Source organism: Carlito syrichta, unplaced genomic scaffold (assembly GCF_000164805.1).
Source record: "Carlito syrichta isolate Samal-C Ts95f unplaced genomic scaffold, Tarsius_syrichta-2.0.1 Scaffold316858, whole genome shotgun sequence".
NCBI classification, from domain to species: domain Eukaryota; kingdom Metazoa; phylum Chordata; class Mammalia; order Primates; family Tarsiidae; genus Carlito; species Carlito syrichta.
The window spans coordinates 188,562-211,157 of NW_007260954.1; the positions used below are offsets into that span (position 1 = coordinate 188,562).

Below are 22,596 nucleotides of genomic sequence, written 5' to 3' on the forward strand. Positions count from 1 at the left end.
TAGCACTATTCACAAAAACCAAAATTTGCAATCAACCCATGTGTCCACCAACAGACAAGTAAAGAAAATGTAGTGTATAGAATGGAATATTATTCAGCCTTTAAAAGAAAGAAATTCTACCGTTGCAACAACATTTATGAACCTAAGAATATTGTGCTAAATGAGATAAGATATCACAGAAGGACAAATAATGCTTGATTCCACTAATATGAAGTATCTAAAATATTCAAACTCACAGAAGCAGAGAATACAATAGTGGTTGTCAGTGTAAAAGGGAAAATTGGGAAGTTGTTATTCAAAGGGTATAAAGTTTTAGTTATCCTCGATGAAGAAGTTCTAAAGATCTGCTGTACAACATAGTACCTGAAGTTAACAATACAGTTTTGCACACTCCAAAATTTATGAAGAAGGTAGATCTCTTGTTATGTGTTCTACCACAAAAACAAACATACAAACAAACAAAAACCAAAGAGACACAAAGAAACTCTAGAAGGTGCTGGATATGTTTATTACCTTAATTGTAGTGATGTTATCACAGGTGTTTGCACATGTCCAAACTCACCAAAAATATATATATAATATATATATATGTGCAGTTCCTTGTCAATTATATCACAATAAAGCTTTTTAAAGTATTTTTACTTTCATTATTTCTTATAGTACTTTCAGAAATTTTTAAAGATGGACTATTATGCTATTTTTATTGTTCAACATCATTCTTTTTGCCATCCATGTGTAGTATAAATTCTCTAGCAGTATACTGACATGACTCAGCATCCTCCCTCTCAATATATAAAATGCACAATATGTTTTTTGCTGAAGCACAAGCAGAAGTATCATGATTATATGAGCACACTCTTAAAAGATAGTGTGGGAACTTAAGACAGTATGGTAACTCTCCATCAGATGAAACTGTTACATTTAATCTTCATTTTTAGTTTACATCCTAAAGAATTTCCTAGTAGGCTTTCTTCTTTCTCCTAATGTAGAGGAACTTCAGTTATATAGATTTAGTTAATAAAATAAGGGCTTTTGTTTAAAAATGCTTCTATAGTGTACTGGAGTTTAGGCTAAGCATAGAACAAGCGATTGAGCTTTACAAAGTTTATTACTGTAGGTATGCCATATTTGACTACTTATAAGTTGAAGCAGAATATTGCTTTTTTTTATGCTAGGACTAGATACTTAATTAAGTTTTAGGTGAAAGTATTGCCACATCTAAGGGGTCTTTAAAATATGTTTCTTAAAAAAAATTTTATTTATTCAACTGGAAAAATATGAGCTTTAAATATGTCCTTGAGAATTTTAAAACATAAATAAATGCTTTTAGTTAAATATACCTCTAGATAATTATAATTTGTACAGCTGTGTGTGTTTGAACTGACTTGAAATACATAATTGGAATGCATATAATTCCTTCGTCCCTAGATAATTCTGCTCTCTCAAGGTTATTGAGTTTACCATTTGGATATTATGACTAAGTCTTAATTAGAATAATATAATTTTTATATTGTACTTTGGATAGGAGATGACTTGACACAAGCTATTCTACATTTAAACTATGTTTAATTAATTTTTAATTTTTAAATATATATTGAATTTAAGTTAGTTTCTTTATCCTTTTAAAGCAATCTCCCAATGACTCAAGCAAAACACTAGGTATCTTTCAGGCTCAAACGAAGGTCAAGTTTTCTGGAGTCTATAGCTAATCTAAGCTATCTTGGAGAAAGAAAAAAATTGCATAAAAGTTATATAGTTAGGAATATATTGTCTTTAAAAAGATCTGGTTTAAAAATATGTGTTTGCTGTCATTGTTTTCCTATTTGTTTGGTTCTAGAAATGTACCTGCTTTATAGTAACTATGATAAAAATGAAGATTCTGTCTTTGTGGTATTTCACCTGTTTCAAATATGTTCCATTTTAGCATAAGAGAATGCATCAGTCTATTCATTATTCAGGAGAGTTCATTATGAATAATCCTGGGAGCTGCTAAGGGCTTTCTTAACGACTGCAAACAAACTTTTTGAATATAACTTTTTTTTAGTTTGAAGTAAAATGAGTTATTAAAATGTCAAAAGGAACTTCTTCTCCACTATACAATTCATTTGTGTAACCAAAAATTACTGACACCCATGAAGCTATTAAAATAAAAAATAATGACAAAATTTCAAAAAAGAATTAAGAAAATTAACCAATGTAATTAGTTGGTAATATAATTTTAAATCTACAATCTCAAAATGAACATAAGATGGCATTTATTTTCATTAAATCAATTTCAATCTAATTTTTAGACTTCACAAGGACAAGGAGGCTAAAAAAATGTGATCTTCAACATTTTGGGAACTTGCTTTTCTTTAGTGTTATACAAAAAAAGCCTGGAGTTTTTATTCCAAAACATAAGGGTAGTACCTTTATGAATCAAGTTAAAATCATTATTTTTGCAAGCTAGTCACCACTAAGGCCAGTGACACTGTCCCTCTAGGTTTGGAAATGTTACTTATTCCATACTAGTCCTAAGACACAGAAATCTTGGTGAGGGCTGCTAGGGCTTATGTCAGATGTCCTACCTTCCTAGTCCACCATGTGCCTATCTTCTCTGAAATCTTGACTTATGCTCAAGACTGTGATTCTGTTACTAGAAGTAGACTTTAGTTTTCAGTACTTAAGCTTTCTTCAATGCCAAAATTATCAAGGCAAGGAACTACAGGGAGTCTATCTGCCTGTTGGGAATGCCTTTGCTGGAGTGTGGTGATAGGAATGGGAGCAGAATGAGCAGAAAAACTTTAAATGAACAGAAAATTTAGATGAGTAAAGCATTTAAAAATACAATTTTTACAGTGAGCAGAAATGTACAATGAACAGAAAAACTTAAAAAAATAATTTCCCCAGCAGAATAGAGTAAATCCATTTGACCTATTCCTCCCACGAAGTCAGCTAAAAACTTTGAATATTTTTTATTAAGCAAATATAAGAAAACTCTTAAAGTCAGAGAGAAGAAAGAAAACCAATTAGAGACTCCATGACTCAAGAAATAACACAAGGTAATCTCCCTGGATTTCCTTTTTGACTCTTGTATATCCCTGACCCAGCACTAAAGAAGTCTGAAATTCCAAAATGCCAATGGATGCAGAAAATAAAACTTCAAAAAAGGTCTACTCTTTCTTGCCAAGGAATCAGGAAAAAGACAGATAGTAAGGCAGATACAATAACCACTCTACTCTAGACAAACAACATGGAAAAAAAAGTTTCTATTCTTTTCAGCAAAGATCAAGTGGAAAGCCTAAACCTCCATTCCAGCCTAACACTACCAAGGCACATCTCCCACCTCCTCCCCAGCCAGTGTCATGTCAAAGGAGACTAAGTGAGGTGACTTCCAACCCTCATCAGGCAGCAATGACATAGGTGCCACCTTCCCTCCCATCCAGAGTGATGTCAGAGGAAGCCAAGCATAGAGCCTGGATGTTTACTACCACTTGACCAAGCATAGAGCCTGGACCTTTACTACCACTTGACCAAGCATAGAGCCTGGACTTTTACTACCCTAGCCCCTCATGGTGTCTAGAAGTGAGAACTTCCACCCTCATTCTATGGTAATGATGCATCCCTCTCACTCCTGTGGAGTCAGCAAAGGCCAAGTGTGAAACTTAAATTTTCATCCTCAGTGGTGGCAAAAGGCACCCTCACTTTTCCCTATGAGATGATGTCATCAGAAGCAGAATAAGGTTTGAGGAATCATTCTATCTGACTTTAAGAATTTCTATGTAGCTGTAGTAATCAAGATGTGATATTGGCAGATACACAGATTGGTGAAACAGAGTAGAGAACCCAAAAATATACCATACAAATTGCACAACTGATTTTTGGCAAAGATGCAAAGTAGTTTGAGTGGAAGAAAGAATCGTTTATTCTAGAAATTGTGCTGAAACACCATCTGACAGCTATAAGAACAAAAAGAACTTTGACTTAAACTTTACACCTTATGGAAAAAATTAACACAAAATGAATTAAGATTTAAATGCAAATCATAAAACTATAAAACTTTTAGTAGAAAAGCAGAAGAATATCCTCAGGACATAGAGCTAGATAAAACTTCCTATTATGACTAATTCAATTCGACATGACACTAAAACCAAGAGTTATAAAAGAAAAAGCCAAAAAGTTGGACCTCACCAAAATTAAAAACCTCTACTCTTAAAATACCCTGTTAAGAAGATGAGAGGAAAAGCTACAGTCTGGAAGAAAATATATGCAAATCGTATGTCTGAGAAAGAATTCTTGCCAGAATATATAAAGAACTTTCAAAACTTGAAAGTAAAAAAAAAAAAAAATCAATTATAAAATGAACAAAAGACTTACAGATATTTTACCACAGGAATATATATAGGAAAATAAGCACCTAAAATTATGTTCATTAGTCATTAGGGAAATGCAAGTTAAAACCTCAACGAGTTATCACTAAGCACCAATTAGAAAAGCTAGAATAAAAAATAGTGACAATACCAAATACCAGTAAGGATGTGGAGAAAATGGATCTTTTCGGGTAGGAATGCAAAATGGTACATCCACTCTAGAAAATAGCTTGCCAAGTTCTCAAAAAAAAAAGAAAGAAAGGGAAAAAACCGAATATACACTTACCATATGACCCAGCAATTGCACTAGTGGGCACTTTACTTCTTGCTTTTTTCTAGAAAAACGTTTTGCTACACACAAATATTCATAGCATCTTTATTTGCAATAGCCCAAACTTATAAACATTCAAATTTCCATCAATAGATGAAAGTTAAACTGTGGTGCACCCACACTGTGTAATACTACTTGGCGATAAAAAGGAACAAACTATCAACACATGGAACAATGTGGATGAACCTAAAAGGCATTATGCTGAGTCGAATAAAAGTCAATCTCAAAGTGATTGCATACTGTAAAATTCTATTTACATAAAATTCCTGACATAACAGAATTATAGTACTAGAGAACACATTAGTTAGGGATGGATGGGGTAATGAGTGAGTGTGACTTAAAAGAGTTAGCATGAAGGATCCTTGCAAAATGATGGAACAGTTGACTATGTTGATTATGGGAATGATTACCTCAATTTATACAAGTGATAGAATTGCATAAAACTACACACACACACACATGAAAGCACATAAAACTGTTGAACGCTTAAAATGGCCTGTGGATTGTAGCAGGGTCAGTTTCTTGATTTTGATATTATAGTATAGTTACAGAATACATTACCACTGGGGAAACCAGGTAAAGTTTACACAGGACCTCTGTGTACTATTTTTGTAATTTCATGTGCATTTATAATTATGTCAAAATAAAAACATTTTAAAATCATCTTGGCAATTAAAACTACATTAAGACAGTTACTTTGGTCATAAATTGTTTCTGGGCTGTATTCTGTTTCATTAGGTTATTTATCTACCCTTGTGACAATACCACAATATCTTAATGTAGCTTTGTGATAAATCTTGATATCTGGTAGAGACAATTTCCAGTTTTGCTCTGTATTTAAAAGATTGTCTTACATTTTTTTGGTTCTTGTATTTCCATGTAAATGTTATGATCAATTTCCACCAAAAAAGGCTACTAGGATTTTTATTAGAAATAAATATCAAGACCAATATTCTTTGCAATATTCTGATCCATGAACATTTTAATATTTTTCCATTTATTTAAGTTTTTAAAAATTTCTTTCAGCCGGGCTCGGTGGCTCAGCCTGTAATCCTGCGCCCTTGGGAGGCTGAGGTTAGTGGATTGCCTGAGCCCGCGGGTTCGAGACCCGCCTGGGCAGCGAGATCTCATCTCTACAATAAATCAAAAAATCAGCCAGGCGTGGTAGCGCATGCCTGTAATTCCGGCTACTTGGAAGGCTGAGGCGGAAGGATCGCCGGAGCCCAGCAGGTGGAGGCTGCGGTGGCCGGGAGCAGCCACTGCACTCCAGTCTGGGCGACAGAGTGAGACTCCAACTCAAAAAAAAAAAAAATTTCTTTCACGATGTTTTGTATGTTTCACTACAGAGAGCTTGTATATCATTTATTCAATTTATTAATAAATAATTGATATTCTGAAGCTATTCATTTGTAGAGTATATATAGAAAAGCAATTGGTTTTATTTACCTTGTATCTGGCAACTTTAATAATTTCACCTATTTCTTATATTTTTGTTTATATATTCATTTGAATTTATTATGTATCCAATCATGTAATGTATAAATAATGATAGATTCCAATCCTTATACTTTTTCTATCTTTTTGTCTCATATATTTATCATTCATGTATTTTATTATATTACCTAACCTCTTGTACAATGTTGAATACAAACAATGAGAGCAGACATCTTATTTCATTCCCAATTATGAGGGAAGGCTTTTACTATTTCACCATGATGTATAAAGACTTTTTGTTTGTTTATTTGTTTTTTGTAGATACTCTTGATCAAATTAAGGACATTTATTTTCTATTTCTAGTTTTTTCCCTTTTTAATTATAAATGAGTACTCATTCTTTAATCATAATAAATTTGCATGATCTTCTGAATTATTAGACTTTGAAACCTGACTTATTTAAATTACATTCAGATTTATGTGTTGAGTGTCTCTAATGTACCAGGTCATCTGCTAAGTACTGGTAATATAATAATAAACTGTCATAGAGTATTTAGTAAGTGTTTCTGAAGAAGTAAAAAAAAAAAAAAAGACTATGGACATAATACCAAAGAAAAGCTGTATTTTATTTTATTGAAATAAATTTAAACAAAATGTAGTTGATTGCAAATATTAGAATGATTTCAATGTGAATAAACGTGCACAATTCAATTTAAATTATTTTTATCTTTCAGAGTTGGGATAGTGGTTTAGCGAAGATGGCTAAAGCATGGGCAAACAACTGCAAGTTCCAACACAACAGCTGTTTAACTAAATCATATGCATGTCATGAAGATTTCGAGTATGTTGGAGAAAATATCTGGTTAAGTGACAAAGAAGCATTAACACCAGAACTTGCTGTTGCTTCTTGGTATAATGAAACTGAATTTTATGATTTTGACAGTCTATCATGTTCCAAAGATTGTGGCCATTACACACAGGTAAATATTTGACATCTTATTGATTAACTCTTATTTGTGCACATTCTAATTGCAAGAAAAAACTTTTTAGTACTTTCTTCTGAGTTTATTTTGAGTTTCTAGAAAATTCAACTTTGAGAGCTATTTTTACTGGAAATAGAATTTTATGAAGTTAGTGTTTAATTCTTCTGAACTTTAAAAATCTTGCTCCATCATCATCTTACTTGCATTGCCTCCAACAAGAAATCTACTGAAATTCTCTTATTTAGTCCTCTGAATGTAATGTGTTTTTTCTTTTATCTGCCTTTAATTTTTTTCCTTATAGTTCTTAATCAATATAATAATAATGTACCATAGTTTTCTTCATGCTTCTTGTGCTGCAGTTCACTGAGATTTTTGCAGCTATATGTCTATAGTTTGAATCAAATTTGGAAAAATCTTAGCTGTTGTTTCTTGAAATATTTCTCTCTCTTTCTTCTCTTCCCTGAGTCCAGTTCCCTGTCTAGAAGGCCACTTGAAGTCCCACAGTTCGTTGATGTTCTTGTCTCTTTTAAAAAATTTTTTCCTCTCTGTGATTCATCTAAAATAATTTTAAACTATATTTTTCAATTTACTGATTTTTCTTCTGTGATATTTAATCTACTGTTACTTTCATTTTTCTTTTCAATCTTATACCTTAAAGTTTTGAGATCATCAATGAATATATAGTATGTTTAATCTTTTATCTAGCTTTTTTAGGCATATGGGATAAGGTTATAAAAATTATTTTAATGTTTTCCCTGCTAGCTCTAGTATCTATGTTAGCTCAGTGTTACTTTCAGTGGATTTATTTTTCTTTGTTATGATTCAAATGTTCCTGACTTTTATCATGTTGGATAAATATTATTATATTCTCAACATTGTAAATTTTGCTTTGTTAAGTGATGGACTTATTTGTATACCTACAAATATTCTTGAGCTATCTTCTAGAGATACAGCTAAGTTACCTGGAATTTATTTGATCTTTTTGATTCCTGCTTTTAAAATATGTTAATATTTTTAAATGGAATAATATGTTAATATTTTAAAGTGGAATAAAAGCAGTGTTTAGTCTAGAGCTAATTACCTCTCACTGCTGAGGCAAGATTCTTGCATACTATCCCTAATGCCCTGAGACTTAGGAAGTTTTGGATAGTGGGAATAGGTCATATTCCTAGCTTTGTGTAAGCCTTGTATTGGTTCCTTTATTTCTTATAAGTGGCTCTTTCCCAATACTAAAGCTTCTTCACATGCATACTTTGATTAGTACTCTGCTGTATAGGAGGTGCAGACCCTCTTCAAATTTTCAGTGTGTCATTGTGCAATTGTCACCTAACCAGTACAGTGCCCTCTAAATTCCTGCTTTCTTTGTCTCCCTAGACTGTCATTCAGACTCTCAACTATGTGAGTCCATCAAGCTTCTGGTTTTTCATTTCCTGAGGCACAGTCTACAAACTCTCTCAAGACAATAAGCCAAGACAATTATATAACTTATATTTTCCCATCAAATCTCAGGGACATTATTTTATGTTGCTTAATGTACAATGTCTTACCATTATTTTTTATTAGTTTCCCTAATTTTTTTATTATTTCAGGTAAATGTATGACTGTGTCCCTGTTACTCCTTTTTGGTGGGAAGTAAAATTCGTTTTTTGAGCAAGCTTTAATCCTAGACATGGTACTGAGCACCTACAAAGGCCTGTTTAAACAAGAGAAAGAGTTCACTTACTTCTATAAAGTTACCTATTTGTATAAGTTAAATCATTATGTGGGGTCTTGTAGCAAGTAATTTTTACCAGAAGTGCAGTGAACAAAGAATAGCAACCTTTACAGTCCCCTTATTTTCATTCTTTATTCAACAATAGGATGTTCTAAGTCTGAATACTCTCCAGGACATCAAGAAAGATGTTATTGGTTTAAAAAAAAAAAAGTTTGACTATTGCTGAGAAAATTGAGAGACTGAATCAAGTGTCAGGTGTCCTGATGACAAGCAGAATGTAATATCCCTAATATGGCATCAAGGCTGAGTCACAGCTTTAATATATCCTTTGTCTTCTCTTTTGCTGTAAGAAAAAGGGAACTTGTTCCCAAATGCTCCTTCTTATTTAGCATTACTAGGTCAGAAATGGAAACTTATTCCTCATTGGCTAATTTACACATAAACTTAAATAATTAGGAATGACTATATATTGCTTAATGTTCTAAACAAAATGAGATAAAAATTTCATGCATTTACCACCTACTGATATTCATATTATTATATCCAACGTCCATATTAATATTGCATCTAGTTTCTTTAATGAAAGCAAAACATTGTAAACCTATAGATAGTAAATATTTATTTCACCATTTCAAAAGACAAAATTAATTTCATGGTGTAATTACTTACCAGTGAGTCAAGTTTTTAAGCATTATTTCTTAAAACATATTCTTGTAGTTGTATAGTTTATTCATTTTTTAAAAATCTAAAAGCAAAGAGATATTTTAATGATCTAGCTTAATCTTACTTCATTAAGTGGGAAACCAGCTCAGAATTGATCTGTCACTCATTCTCTAAAACTACACACTTGATTGGGGTTAAAAAGCTAATTTCTTAATTTTCTCTTCACTGAGCTCTTTATTGCACTTTGCTGCCTCTTAGACAACCAAAAAATCATTCAAATATATTTTGCAAAATTATTTATTCCGACCATACAAAGTCCATGGAAAAAATGACTTATATCTCAATTTGTGAAATAGGTTAATACATTTTACTAATGGAGGTGTAAAATAAAAAGAGTTCACAAAATTAATTTGTGTTGTCAGAACCTATTCTGTACCAAAATTTTTTGAATTTTTCTTTTGTTTTTAACTTTTAAATTTTTTTATTTTAAAATTGTGGGGTACAATTCAGGATTAAGTGTACAAATATTCATTGTTCAGGTACTTTTGTTGATGAGGTATGACACCCCTTCCCCAGGGAGATTTCAACTGCTGTCAATCCCATCTCCCCTACCCGCAGTTTCCTGCTACTGACAATCCGTTTCTTACAGTATTACAGTAGCTGTTCATGATCCACCTGAGTGAGAACAAGTGATACTCAGTTCTCTGTTTCTCTGAAAGATAACTCAGTATTATAGACTCTAATTCCATCCAGGTTGCTGTGAAATTCATGATTTTGTTCTTTATGGCTGCGTAATATTCCATTGTGTATATGAACCACAATTTTTAAATCCAGTCCTTTTTTGATGGGCAGCACAGTTGGTTCTATGATCTTGCTATCGTGAACAAGGCTGGGATAAACATACGTGTGCGGGTACCTTTTTATAGAGTGATTTGAATTCTTCTAGGTATATTCCCAGTAGGGGGATTGCGGGGTCAGATGGAAGGTTGAGTATTAGAACTTTTAGGAATTGCCACACTGATTTCCACAGAGGCTGTACTAGTTTACACACCCACTGACAGTGTAGAAGTCTTCCCTTTTCACCACATCCTATCCAGCATCTGTTATCTTTTGAGTTATTCTGACTGGGATAGATAGTATCTCAGTGTGGTTTTAATTTGCATCTCCTTGATGACTCGTGAGGTTGAACATTTTTTCATGTGGCTGTTGGCAGCTCGTATGTCTTCTTTTGAGAAGTATCTATTCATATCTTTTGCTCACTTTGTAATGGGGCTGTCTGTTTTGTTCTTTTAAGTACGTTTGAGTTTCTTGTAGATCCTAGATGTTAGGCCTTGGTCAGACATGGAGTTGACAAATATTTTTTCCCAGTTAAGTCCATTTGGTCAAGAGTCACATTGAGGTTCCAGATCTCCATGCTAATTTTTTGTCCTGATGATCTGTCTAGGGTTGTGAGTGGGGTATTGAAGTCCCAAGCTATGATAGTGTTAGCATCAATATCTTTTTTAAGTTTGCCTAGAAACTGCTTTATAAAAGTTGGCACTCCTGTGTTGGGTGCATATATGTTTAGGATGGATATTTCTTGTGAAGGATTAAACCTTTTATCATTATGTAGTGACCTTCTGTATCTTTTTTTAATTTTTGATAGCTTAAAGAGTATTTTGTCTGAAATTAAGATTGCAATTCCTGCTTTATTTTGTGTTCCAGAATGGTCTCTGTCTCTCTTTCTGCCTCAGGAAGTCTAATTTCTAAGGTTCGGCCTCTTGAAATAATTGCTCATCTCTTGAAGGTTTTGTTCTGTCTTTTTAAGCTTCTTTTCTATGTTTTTGACAGTTTGGGTTAGTTCTATATTTTGGTCCTCAAACTCTGAAATTCTTTCTTTCTGAGATTCTGCTTGGCTAATTCTGTTTTCCATGCTTATTAGTTTGTTATTTTTTTTTAATCACAGTATTCTTTATTGCTGTTATCTCAATTATCAACTCCTTATTTTCCTCCTGTCTCTCCTTAATTGTTTTAATTCTCTCTATTAATGTCTTGATGTCTGGGTTTGTAGTATGTGACCAGTCATTCTGGGGACTCTTCATTGTTTGCATTCCAAAGTCTGTTTTCTCAGTGTCTGACCTCCCTGGTGTCTGTATGAGACCTATATTCTTTGGGGTTTTCTTCATTTGTGTAGATTTTCCTCCCCCACTTTTTCCTTCCCCCCCTTCTTTAATTCTGTTGTTCAGGGATGGTAGGGTTGCTTTAACTTCTGTTTGCTCAATCTCCTATTCTCCTTTATTTGAATCCTTTAGTTTTGTTCAGTTCTGAAGGTGAACTGTGGGTTAGAGGCTGTACTTTTTTGCAGTTTTGAGATTTAATTGAGGGAGGAGCTATGATTCAAAATCTATCTGCAGATCCCAGTATCCACCAACAGCTGTATGGGTACCCTGGAACACACTTCACAATGCCTTGTAATCTGTCCATGCAGTGGGGGTATATGTTTGCTCACTGAAAGCATAATGAGGTAAGAGAAAGGAAAAGAATGGAACAGAGAAGGGGTAAAGAAGAAGGTGGAGAGAGAAAGTAGTAAGAGAGAAAACAGACAAATGTACTGACTAACAAATGAAAAGAGACACAAAGACAGAAAAGAGTAAAAAAAACAAACATACAGACAATCTCACAAACACACAAGCCAACCATCCTCCCTATTAATATATTATTCCCTTACACAAACAGGAAGTATAAAGAAAGAAAAATAAAAATTTAAAAAATCAGTAAAATAACAGAAACAAAGCAAGTATGAAAATGTTATCAACAACAGTAAGAAGAGAGAGAAAAGAGGGGGAAAATGAGTAAAACAAACAGACCAAGGAATAAAAATAAATAAAAACAAGGAACCAGGCTCGCTCTGAGATCATTCCTATAAGTCCAATGTCCTTTCAGCTCTGATCTCTAGCTCTCATCACAGACTGGTAGGGTTGCTCACAGCTAGGGTCAGATGCCTCAGGCCTGCTGTGGAAAGAGGTTGGATCAGATCTGGACTCAGTCAGCTTGCAGCCTATCAAGTTTGCCACTCAAATCTGACCTGTCTGTGCCTGATCTAACGTGGGGGAGGGGCTTCTGTCTCTTCCAGTTTGATGCTATTACCTTAGGTCCCAAGTTGGAGGCTGGGAGGAGCAGGGCAGAGCTCAGCAGGGCAATGCAGGTGTCTGCCTGGTCTCAGGGCTCCAGCTGATCTCTGGTGCCACCATGGCCGGGGACCAAGCCGGGGGAAGTAGAGTGGGAGACAGCCGGTGCTGCAGGTCAGTGAGGTATGGGGCAGCTTGGGGCAGTGTGGGACGGTGCAGCCCGCAAGGGAGCCCAGAGCTCCATGGGGCCAGGAGCTGAGGGCTGACCCAGGTGGGGCAGTGGCAGCCACAGCAGTAAAGAGATACATAAGACCAAGGGCCTCCAGCCCACAGGCCAGCATGGCTTGTGGCAGCATCAGCAGCAGCGAACATTGTGTGGGGTTGGGGTTTTCCAGCCCGCAGGTCTACACTGCTAGCCAAGGAGCAGATTGGCAATGGCAGCAGCAACAGCCACCCAGGAGAAAGCGAGAGTTTTTATGGACACTCCCTTTCATGGAGACTCTCACAGTCCAACCTGTCCCATAGCCATCTTGCTGGAAGTTCTCACATCTTAATTTACTGAAGGTTATCTAGTCTGACTATTTTGCTCCAGGAGAGAGATGCAGGTCTGAACATTTTAAGTAGATCTTATCTCCTGTCCCAAATCAAAGGATGGCACAGAGACATGGAGTGCAGCAGAAGCGAGACTTTAATGACAGTCTTGCAAGATTGGATGTCTAATGGACAGGCACCTGAATTATGCCTAAAATGGAGTAAATCAACATTTTTTCTCTTTGTTTATTTGGATAATTAAGAAATATTTTATTGTTTTGCAGTCATAAAAGACTAGCAATGTTCTTCACTGCTTTATTTGTCTCCCTTGGCTAGTTTTCCATAGAAGTCTTCTTTCTTTGAATAACCTTCCTGTTCTTTATAACTACATAAAAATAAATATTCACCATATTTATGGAAGACATTCTTAATATTAATTAAATATGTTCTTAATCCCCAGTTATCTTTTGTGACTTAACAAAGGTAAGAATATGACTAAGAAAACAAAATTTAAAATGTAACAATAAATTATGCAGAATTTTTCTGAGAAAAACCAATAAATGTGAATTATTATTTTATTTATAATCCAATTTTAATATTGTTTATATGGAATGACCATTAAAAGAATTAAAATATATTTTATAAATCACCTAGAAATTATGGTTTGGGCTATTATGATTTTGACTATATGTCACAGTCTTCTTTTGATTTGTGAGAATTATCAGGGAGGAAGAACTAGCTAGGTAGCTCTCATGAAAGCAGCCTTAACAAAACAATCATTTTAAACTAAATATACAAATTTGTAATATATATACATAATTAATAAATGTGATTTTTGTAGCATGACAAAGATTGCACCTATTCCTACAATACATTGTTTGCAGAGAATTATTTTGCATATTTCATTTTAAAATTTATCTTTTTATAGGTGGTATGGGCCACTTCAGATAAAATTGGTTGTGCAGCTGCAATTTGCCCTAATCTTGGGGATATTTCAACTACAATATTTGTATGCAACTATGGACCTGCGTAAGTTATTATTTTGCTCTTAAAAATATTTTAATTGAAATAAATGTTAACAATGGTTTTCAAAAAAAGAATCTTATACTAGAGACAAGTATTTTTTGATATGTAAAGTCTTCCTCTATCATGCTAATCAAATTAGATAGATAAAAATAGACGATGATGATAGAATATTGCCTTTTGTAAAGAAGAAATATATATGTCATAAAATATTTAAACTTGAAAGTGAAAATAAAGGAGATTGTTAAGTAAAAAAGAGAGTATAAAATGTATTGACACAGTAAAGTCTAGATAATGTAGCACAACAAAGGTTGGTAGATGCTTTTCTAATTAATATAAAATAAGTGGATGAGAAATCCACTTATTTAATATTAATGAGAAAATGATTGAGAATGGTGATAAAAGCTCATATTTTTAATAAAATAACAACATGATTTTTAATTGCTTTGCTGATAATTGCGTATCTTAATACAAATATGACATAATCCTAATGGGCAGTCTCAAAAATGAAATTCTAGAACTCTAATCCCAGTGGATCTATACAAGAAAGAATGCAAAAACAGTTAATAACCCAACTCTTCAACAAACAACAAGTCAAAAAGAAAATGTGCAAAAGATAAAAATAAAAACAAAGAATAAATATTAAGAATTGGCAAAAAGATATCCCAAAATTACCAACAAGAGGTATAAATTTTATATAGACATATCTCTGTATATTTCTCACTGTCTCTCACTTAGAAACAAGAAAAATGATAAATACAGAGCCTTGAATCTTAGGGCAGAGTACAATTTTTATAGATATCAGAAAAATTACAAAACTGTTGGCATTTATTACCACCTATTATCTTAAGGACACTAATCACTGATTTTAAAATGGAAAAAGAGGAATAATGAATAGGTGATTAAGGCTTAAGTCTTGATAAAGCAGTAGAGCATCTTGTTACTTTAAACATCAGGTTTTGAAGTCCAAACAAATTATATACATAACAGATTTCTTATGGTTCTTGTGAAAGCATAAGAGGATATTGTTACATGACTCTTGGGCAAATAGCAAGGATCAATATACTCTACCACCTGAAACAACAACCAAAAAAAAAAAAGAGAAGAAGAAGAAAACAGACAAAATACATAAAGCAACAGTTTTTAAGACATTTGCTATCATACAAAAAGAGCTATGGTCTCGGAAAAAGTTTGCCCTACAATTACCCCAGCTTGATGCCTTGGCATGTTGAGGTGTGGAGAGAGGACTAAGGCAGAGGTTGGTAGACTGCCTGAGTTGAAAAAATAAAACTAAAAGTGCAGGTAGACTAATACAGCTAAAGATCATGAAAAAATGTGCCAGAGAAAAGAGAACTACATACAGAGAGAACACTGGAGATGTGCAAAGGGTTTTCCTTGCATACTCAGCAAAGTACTGATTAGCAGATGTGTGTGAGGAAATTGCTTCAGGCCATGGTAACAAACATCAGAAAGATTACAGGAACCAGTTCCTGGTACACAGGGAGCAAGCAGTACTAGACTGCTCTAGACCTATTTAGCAATTCCTAAAGTGAAATCTGAATCAAAATATTGCCATGCAACTTAACGGCATTATCCAAAAAAAGCTCAAAAAGATTTATAGAAATACATACTATCCAGCACCTAACACAATGTCTGGTATCTAATCAACTATTTTCAGGCATACAAAAAAGCAGGAAAGCAAGATTTATAATGAGGAGGATAATCAATCAGTTGAAACTGATGCAGAATTGACACAGATGTTAGAATTAGCAAAGAAAGACATTTAAATAGTTATTATAAACATATTCCATATTTTCAAAAGTTCAGTAAAAAGTAGAAAACATTGGAAACAGAAAATTACAATGTTTGAGATTTTTTAAAGTTAAGGTTAATGAGAGATTAGGCATTCCAGAAGAAGGGATTAGTGAATTTAAAAACATAATAATAAAAATTATCTAAGATAGTAAGCCCAGGAGTTTGAAGCTGCAGTGAGCTATAATCACACCACTGCACTACTGCCTAGGTGACAGAATGAGGCCCCCCATCTCCATAGAAGGAAGGGAGGGAGGGAGCAAGGGAAGGAGGAAGGAAAGAGAAAGTATTCAAGATACAATCCACAAAGAAAAAAAGAATTCAAAAAGAATAAAATATGTATCAGTTAGCCATAAGACAACTTTAATGATAATTGATTTCCTGAAAGTGATTAAGGCAACAGAAAAACATTTGAAGAAATATGGCGCAAAACATTCCAAGCGTGAAGAAAATTATATACTCACAGATCCAAGAAGCTTACTAAGCTCCAATCACAAGAAACATGAAGAAAACTGCACCAGGCTATCTTATAATCAAAAATTTCAAAATTGGTAATAAAAAGAAAATCTTAAAAGTACCCAGAGGACAAAGACAGGTTACATACAGAAAAACAAACATAGGGATAATAGCAGATTTCTTACTGGAAACAATGCAAGATAGAAGACAATAATACCTTTTAAAAATAAACAAAACAAAACTGCCAACTGAAAATTCTACACTCAGAGAAAATATCTTTCAAAAATAAAGGTGGAGCCTGGGCAAGTTGGTTCACATCTTGGGAGGCCAAGGCAGGAGGATTGCTTGAGCCTAGGAGTTTGAGACCAGCCTAGGCAGCATAGTGAGATCTTGTCTCTACAAAAATTTTTTAAAAGTTAGCCGAATGTGATGGTATGTACCTATAGTCCCAGCTACTATGTAGGCTGAGGCCTAAGGATCGCCTGAGTTCAGTAGGTCAAGGCTATAGTGAGCCGTGATTGTGTCATTGTACTCCAGCCTGGGTGATAGAGTGAGATCCCCAACTCAAATAATAATCAATCATAATCATAATAAAGGTGATATAAAGATGTTTACAGGCCACTAGAGATGGTAAATACATAGGTAAAGATCTAAGATGTTATTTTTTATTATTTAATTCTTTCAGAAATAATTTTTTAATCAAAAAGAATAGCAGTATATTGTGAGAGCTATCATATATGTAAAATTGAACTACTTAAGGTTCTTCTAATCCATGTGAAGTGGAATAATTTAACTTGACTGTGATAAGTAAAAGGTTCATACTATATATTCTCAAGTAACCAATAAAATTTAAAAAACAAAGAGTAATATCAAATAAACTAACAGATCAGGTGGAATTGAATTTTAAAAAATATTTAATTAACCTAAAGGAAGGCAGGAAAAAGGAAAAGATTGCAAGGAGAAATAAATCCAAAATTATCATCAGACATTTCAATACCCCGATCTGATCATAGAAAGAGCAAATAGATAGAAAATAAGTAGGGTTGTAGATTTAAACAATACCAAACCAACTTGACCTGATTGGCATGGGTAGACTATACCATCCAATAACAGAACAACAGCAGCATATTTTTTTCCCACTACACATGGAACATTTAACATGGAAGACCATATTCTGGGTCATAAAACAAGTCTGATACATTTAAATGGATTAAAATAATACAAAGTATGTTGTCTGATGACAATGAAATTAAATTGCAAATAACAGAAGAGACCTTGAAATTTTCTAATATTTGAATATCAACACACTTCTAAATAACTCATGAATCAAAGGAGAAATCAAAAGAGAAGTTTGAAAATATTTTGACCTTAATGAAAATAAAAACAAAACATGTGAGATGCTGTTAAACCAATACTTAAGGCTGGGCAAAGTGGCTCATGTCTGTAATCCCAGCACTTTGGGAGGTGGAGGCAAAAGGATTGCCTAAGCCTAGGGGTTCAAGAGCAGCCTGGGCAACTTGGCAAGACTTTGTCTCTATAATAAATCAAAAATTAATAAGGCATGGTAGAGTACACTTGTAGCTCCACCTTCTTGGAAAGCTGATACAGGAGGATCACCTGAGCCCAGGAGGTTGAGGCTGCAGTAGCCATTGAGTGTGCCACACACTCCATCCTGGTCAACAGACTGAGACTCTGACTCAAAAGAGTTTATGACACTAAGGCCCACGATGAAAAGGGAGAATGGTTTCAAGTCAATGGCCTCATCTTCCACCTAAGAAACTAGGGGGAAAGGGAGAAAATTAAACCCAATGTCAGCAAAATAAATAAAATATTTTTAAAAGGAATAAATAAATGAAATAAGCAGAAAAACACTAGAGAAAAATGATAGAGAATATCAACTAAATCCAAACCTCATTGGTCAACAAAATTGATAATCTTCCAGTCATACTGATCAGAAAATATATATACACATATATATATTGATATTTAAACAATATTAGGAAGTAGGTAATAGCACTATAGATTTTACAGTTATTAAAAGTAAAATAAGAAAATATTAATAATATTTATGCCAATATATTTCACAACTTAGATAAAATGAAAAATTGTTCAAAAGATAAAAGTTACAAAGGAGAGATAAAGAAACTAGAGCAATATCCCTCACAACCATAGGTACAAAAATTCTAGACAAAATTTAGCAGTTGAATCCAACAATATAGTAAAAGCATAATACACCTTGTCCAAATGGGATTTATTCCAGGAATGCAGGCTGAAATAAATAAAGATTACTCACCACATTAATCACCTGAAAATAAGGATTATAAGATCATCTCAATAGATGCAGAAAAACCAAAACATTCATTTCTGATAAAGGATCCTAGCAAGTTAGACATAGAAGGGAATGTCATAAAGCTAATAAAGGGTATCTATGAAAAACGTATAGCTAAAATTATGCTTTACAATAAAATTTATTTATTTATTTTAAATTAGAAAATATAGTTTATTATAAAACTAAATTAGAAAGACAGAGAGAAAGAAAGAGAGAGAGGAGATTCACCTCCCCAAGGTAGGGAAGAGGGCCAAAGTCAGAGAACATGACCTGGCCATAGCACAAAGAGCACATGGCCACACCATAGCTTAGCAAGGCAATGGCCATAAAAATTTATTTTGAAAATAACAGACAGTAAATATGCTAGGCATTGCATGCCATATACAGTCTCTGTTGCAAATTTTTCTTTCTTTGTGTTTTGTTTCTAATAACTCCTTGAAAATAAAAATAAATTCTTAGTTTACAGACTGCATAGAAACAGACCACAGGCCAGATTTGACCAAGGGGCAATACTTTACTGACTGCTTATCTATAGGCCTATACATAGAAAAACCATTAGAATCTACCAAAAATCTTCCAGAACTAATAAGTTCAGTAACTTTTTAGAATACAAAATCAGTATACAGAAATCAATGGCATGTCTAATATATTAGCAATCAGAAATTGAATTAAAATAACAATGCCACTTATAACAGTATTGATAATATAAATTATCTAAGACTAAATCTGGCAAAAGAAGAAAGAGATAGACACACTGAAAACTATATAATATTATGAGAATAATTTAAAAATTAACGGTCAACAGTTAAATTAATTCAGGGCCAAGTGCAATGGTTCATGCCTGTAATCCGAGAACTTTGGGAGGCTGAAGAAGGAATACTGCTTGAGGCCAGGAGTTCAAGAACAATTAAATTAATTCAATTTGTACTTAATTAAAATAACAATACCATTTATAATAGCATCTAAAACATAAATTGAGAAGCAGGCATGATACTTATCAAATATTTGGGGACTTCATCAAATAGAAATAGAGACTATAGTACTGTACTTAAAATTAAACCACAAAACATGTTTTTATTTGCAATTTAAACTTTGTTTACTTCATTTACAAAATGAAGAAATAATCATAGTGACAAAAACTTTGTGGCTATCACATGCATAATTAATTACATTGGGCTCATATCTAATTTGTATTCCACAGAAAAATCAAGAATAGAACTGCCATGGAGTTTAGGGACATCCCGTAAAGGACAATTTTAATAGTTTATATATATATATAAACAAAACAATTTTAATAGTTTTTTTGTATACACACATACACACACACAAAAGAAAAGAACATCAGATTGGGATAAAAGTTTTTATTTTTCCTTTTCAACACTCATGACTTAGTGACTCATTGAACCAACTTGCATAAAGGAATACACAAAATTGGAGATTTTAATGAGCATTTGACTAATCAATGTTTCTTTTTTCACAGAGGAAATTTTGCAAATATGGCCCCATACAAGAAAGGAGCATCTTGTTCTCTGTGCTCTAAAGGAGAGAAATGTGTACAGAAACTCTGCAGTAAGCAAAAAGAAAACATAATAATCATAACATTGTGCTGGGAGAATAAAGTTTTCATAAACTCTTTATATTTTAAATTTTGGTACCTCAAGTTTGTAATGTGTGTAGACAAGACTTGATTGCTGCTAATTGATGACATAAATCATTTGTCATAAATTATCATATTTAAACTCAGATCCCTTCTTTCTTCACTGATTATTTCTCCTCTCGAGCTAAAGATCAGAAAGGAATGAAGGATGACTGTGATCCAGTCAGCTAATACACTAGTCAATGTCCAACATAATTGTGACTTAAAACTAACATGTTTCTCTTCCATCATCACCTTTTTGGCTCCCAAAACAAAAATAGTTTTTAAGGATAAATGTGTAAATTTTTGTAGGGTTCAGAAGAGAAAGGGGAGAAGGAGATGATATAAAAATTGTACATTTTTATCCAGGCTCAGTGGCTCAGCCTGTAATCCCGCACTTTGGGAGGCTGAGGTGAGTGGATTGCCTGAGCTCGCGGGTTCGAGACCCGCCTGGCCAACTTGGCGAGACCTCATCTATACAATAAATCAAAAAATTAGCTGGGCGTTGTAGCGCACGCCTGTAGTTCCAGCTACTTGGAAGGCTGAGGCAGAAGGATGGCCAGAGTCCAGCAGGTCGAGGCTGCAGTGGCCGGGAGTGTGCCACTGCACTCCAGTCTGGGTGACAAAGTGAGACTCCAACTTAAAAAAAAAAAATTGTGCATTTTTTTTAAAACGGAGCCATGAACGCAGACAAAACAAGAAGATTGCATATATTAAATTATTTCATGTATATAAAACTCAAAATCAGGCAAGATCGATTTATGTTTGGAGTCAGAATAGTGAGTACCCTTGGAGAAGAAAAAAGAGCTAGTAATTGTAAGAGGACGCCAAAAAGACTTTCTGGACCTATGCTATGATTACCTAAGTGTGTTCACTTTGTAATAATTCATCAATTTTTCCACTTTTGAGATACAAGATTTGCTATATTCAAATTATACATTAATTAAAGAACATATTAGAAGTATGGTATCTCTAATTTCACATTTAATTCAAACAATTCTAAAAATAAATGTATTTTTACCACCTATTTGGAAATTAATGTGTTCTAGTCAAAGGGATATAAAGATAACGATGATACATTCATTTTTTTCACTTTCTTTTCCTGCCTGGTATCCAAGCCATTATCAATTCTTGCCTAAACTAGTGCAGTCTCTCCCAACTTCCTTCTTACTTTATTCCAAACTGTTTTACACAAAGAAAATCAGATCAAATCACTCCTTTTCTTAAATTTCTCAATTACTCCTTGCTACAACTAAAGAAAAGTCTGATTCTATATGATGTGGCTGACAGTTCCAAAGATGATCTGGCCCATGCTGTCTCTCTCTCACCATATTTTTTTCTGACCCACTAAGCTTCATTATCACCACCCTCAAGTATTCCAACCTCTTTTTAAAAGATCCAACATCCAGATCACATGTAGGTTCATTTCTAGTTTCAAGGCTATTTTGTTTTCTCTTTGGTTTTGGTAATACATTCTATTTCTCGGTGTGATGAATTGTCTTTAAAGTGACCACCAACAATTCCTCCCGTTCCTTACATGCCAGTCCTTCCATCAAGAAGAGGAGGCAATTTTCCCTTTCCTTGAATAAGGACTTGGTACTATATCAATCCTTGGCCTAGCAGCTTTGGCATTTGCTGTGTTGGAAGTTGCTAACTAGCATGTAATATATGCTCACTGGCTGAGAAAACAACTTTGAGTAAGGTCCTGGAGGAGGAGAGGCCATTTTGCTGTTTCAACCCCAGCTAAGCTCCAGGTAAATGCAGCCGTGATATTGAACTCTGAATGATACCACATATAACAAAGGAAGTATCTAGCAAAGCCAATTAATAAAAATAATTATAAGAAATAATAATAGTTATGATCTCAAGCCATTAAGCTTTAGAGAAGTTTGTTTTACAGCAGTAGAGCATAGAAACATTTGAGATGGCTGAGCTTTTATTAGAAACTTAATACGTGTATTTCTGGATTCCCTATTCTGTTCCATTAGTCCATGTGCTGCTCTTGTACCGGTACCATGCCGTTTTGGTTACTATAGCCTTGTAGTATAATTTAAAGTCAGGTAACGTGATGCTTGCAGCTTTGTTCTTTTTTGCTCAGTACTGCTTGGCTATCTTGGTTCTTTTTTGGTTACATATGAATGTTAAGATTTTTTCTAATTCTGTGAAAAAATGATGTTGGTAGTTTGATAAGGTTTGCATTGACGCTATAGATTACTTTTGGGTAATGTG

General features: G+C 33.8%; 1 protein-coding gene across 2 annotated transcripts in view; it reads left to right on the plus strand.

The window, feature by feature from the left end:
• GLIPR1L1 (GLI pathogenesis related 1 like 1) overlaps nucleotides 1-22,596 on the plus strand; it is a 34,720-nt gene that overhangs the window by 7,239 nt on the left and 4,885 nt on the right. For both annotated transcript variants that reach the window (XM_008074684.1, XM_021707370.1), the window contains exons 2-4: nucleotides 6,848-7,093; nucleotides 14,040-14,140; nucleotides 20,212-20,300. In XM_008074684.1, coding sequence (XP_008072875.1) covers nucleotides 6,848-7,093; nucleotides 14,040-14,140; nucleotides 20,212-20,300 — 436 coding nt within the window. The remainder of the gene's footprint in view (nucleotides 1-6,847; nucleotides 7,094-14,039; nucleotides 14,141-20,211; nucleotides 20,301-22,596) is intronic.